We start from the raw sequence: 3,131 nt of genomic DNA, 5'->3' as shown, positions 1-3,131 counted from the left end.
TGCTGACATGAATAAAGACACACAATCGTTTCATCCATCGCAACAATATTATTATCTTATTCACTGAATCAGATTTAGCGAAACGTATAACATAGATACGACAACCATCATTAGGGCACATAAAGAACAGCAACGATAGATAGATAGATAGATAGATAAGATAGATAGATAGATAGATAGATAGATAGATAGATAGATAGATAGATAGATAGATAGATAGATAGATAGATAGGACATGAATTGAATGAGACTGAAGAGAAAAGAAAAAGAGAACAACAAAAAATAATAATATATATTGTTGGGTGATTTTTCTCTTTTTTTTCGTTTTCTTCTGTCACCTTCACGTATTACAACAGGTCAGTGCAAATTTAGGTCAGCGAGTTGCGATTGTAGATAGAGCAGAAACCTCTCTCCCCTGGGCTCTTTTGCAAAATCAATGACGTCCTTAACAAACAAACAGCCTTATAAAACTTTAATTGACGTTTTGGGAAGCGAGGACGCAAGGGAGTGTATTTTCTATTGGCACAAAAGGACTTTTAAGAGAAAAATGATACTCTTTTTTTTTTTTCCTTTTTTTTGCGAAACGTGGCGTATTCAGAGGAAGTAATCGTGATTTACGGACGGGTTAATAGATTAACGCTTCATGGAGACCAATAGACTGAACTTTATAAAAGAAAATGGATGTTTATTTCTGTCCTCGTTCTCCCCAATTTTCCAAGCAATGCCAGTGAATATTCGTGACGTTTGCAATAACAACAAATACTCACACAAGGTGGATCTTGTTATTTTGTTAATTTATTTAGATGCAGCCAGAAGTGCCATCCAAGAGAACGTTCGGTAAAGATGATTGAAAGGGCCTTGCAGTCTTTTGTGTTCCCGTCATCCAATCAGCGCCTTTGACTGTAATGACGTCATTGCAATTACCTTATGAGTCTATCTTTAAAGAAAGCAGAATTATTTTCTCTGATGTTTGGCGATTTGATGAAGGCGGTGGAATATTTAGTGTGAAGTTTGTATTAACTTGAATGGAGGTGTCATCGCTTCCAACGTTTAAAGGAACTATATGTAGAGCAAAGTGTATCGAATATGAGAATATTATTTCCAATAAAGCTAATACAAGTCATCTGCGCTAGCTCAGTTAGCTGTGATTTCGACATTGTAACGTTGAGGAGATGACATGCAAAATATATTGTTCAGAAACGTGTTGTGCTAGAAGTTGATTCACCTGTGCAACGGATTATGTAAAACAATACTCTTTTAAAATTGAAAGTGAAACTATTGTCTCGGCGAAACGATATAATAGCAATCGTTGGGACGTCTGCTTCTTCAGTGTCATCATCACCATTGTCATAATCATTGTCATGATAGGATATCTGGAGCCGCAGTGAACAGAAAGCTCAAGAAAATTACATAGCAGCGTATTGCAATCTTCATTTATCCCTTTGGGTCGTGTTTATTTTTCTTTTCTTTTTTTTTGGGACTGAGAGCTTTGATAGTTCAGGTTTCTGGTTTGATGGACCTTTGTTTTCAAAACAACGTATTTAATACAACAACTGTGATTAACTGCTTTGTAAAAAGGAAAACAAACAAATAAACATAAGAGTGGGATAATTTCTTTAAAAGTCGAACGTACGAGTGACATACTCTCACCACCCAGTTTTTTTTTCATCTGTATTTTAAAAAAAATAAATTGTCAAGAATGAGTACGGTACCAGAAGCTACTACTCAATCCAGTGTGTCGAGCGAGTCCCTGGAAGTGACCCTAGTGGACATCGGCCTGTGCGTCTTCTCCGCACTTCTCTCCATCTTCGTCATCGGCAGTAACGTCATCACTATTCTGGCAATCTGGAAAACCGCCGCCCTCAGGTCTATCACCAACGCCTATGTTGCCAGTCTGGCAGTTACAGATATGATCGTCGGCTTCGACTTGATCCTCATGGCCCTCTTCATGTTACCCAACCTGAGAGCCGAGTTGTTTTACAAAAGCATCCACGCCTGTGTGCTCATGCAGGGTATCAGCATCGCCATGACAGTCCTCTCGGTAATCCACATGACCTTCATAGCTGTAGAACGTTACATGTACATCTGTAAACCTTACTTATATCCTCGAGTTGTAACCAAACGATTCGTTTCCTGCACTCTGGCTTTCGCTTGGACGTTTGGAATATTCTACGCCATTCTTCCGCAGTTCACGCATGTGCCGTATGGAGAAATACCTCTGTGCGACATCACAAAGACTTTGCGGATCGAGTACCTGTTCTACTGCATCTCAGCCATGTATTTTCCCGTAGTCTGCATTATCGTGGCCATGTACGTCCTCATTCTCCGAGTGGCTCTCCGACAGACCAAAGCCATCTCCTCCACAGTTCCCAGTGTCACAGGAGCCATCTCCCAACAAGGCAACACCGGCACCGGCGACCAACACAAGAACAGCAAAGACAACGCATCTAGACGAGCCACCTTGAAGAGTGTCAAGTTCTTCTTGACTGTGTTTGGTGTGTTCTTCGTCTGTGTCACGCCAACGGTTGTGGTTGCTGGTCTGGACTTTTACACGATGGTCCCGCCATCCCTGTACCGTCTCTTCAACGTAATCACTTTCATGAACTCCGGCATGAACTTCATCATCTACGCCGTTCAGAACCAGCAGTTCAGGGCTGCTTTCCTCAGACTGGCTCCCTGGAGCAAGGCTCGCTACTGACCTTGACATAGATCATTACTTGTTTTATAGAATAGAACGGGCTACTGAATGTTACCGTATGAACTCGCCTGGTATACGAGCGATTTAAAAAGTATGAGGCCCAAAATGTACACCTCCCTGTCCTGTATCATATGATGTAAGCGCCAAACACTGCCAGGGTCGAAAATTACTTGTGGTTTGTTACAAATCTGTAAATTAAAACATAATTAAATAAATATTATTATCATGGCGTGTTCGTTGGATTATCAGCCACTCAAGCCTCACAGATTAAACAAATCTCAAAGCAAAACAACAGTTTTTAAAAGTATGACACTAATATTATTTCGATGCCTTAGTGGTACGTGATTTAAGGGTCGACAGCATGTCAGAAATTCACCCAGAGCTACACGCGACCTACAAAAATGGGTCAGTCTTGGTGTTAGAAGTCCCCCCC

At 40.7% G+C, this 3,131-nt stretch overlaps 1 protein-coding gene across 1 annotated transcript; it reads left to right on the top strand.

Moving 5' to 3' along the window:
* Positions 1–707: 707 nt before the first annotated feature.
* On the top strand, positions 708–3,086 carry LOC101849365 (5-hydroxytryptamine receptor 4-like). Its single transcript, XM_013080861.1, has one exon. It carries the CDS (start codon positions 1,700–1,702, stop codon positions 2,696–2,698), a length of 999 nt encoding a protein of 332 aa, XP_012936315.1. The 5' UTR covers positions 708–1,699; the 3' UTR covers positions 2,699–3,086.
* The last annotated feature ends 45 nt before the right edge of the window (positions 3,087–3,131 follow it).

This window comes from Aplysia californica, unplaced genomic scaffold, assembly GCF_000002075.1.
Source record: "Aplysia californica isolate F4 #8 unplaced genomic scaffold, AplCal3.0 scaffold00103, whole genome shotgun sequence".
NCBI classification, from domain to species: Eukaryota; Metazoa; Mollusca; class Gastropoda; order Aplysiida; family Aplysiidae; genus Aplysia; species Aplysia californica.
This window is presented reverse-complemented; position numbering and strand designations above follow the sequence as displayed.

Excerpts from the sequence above, each read along its gene's own strand:
- LOC101849365 (XM_013080861.1), top strand. The coding sequence starts at position 1,700 with ATGAGTACGGTACCAGAAGCTACTACTCAATCCAGTGTGTCGAGCGAG.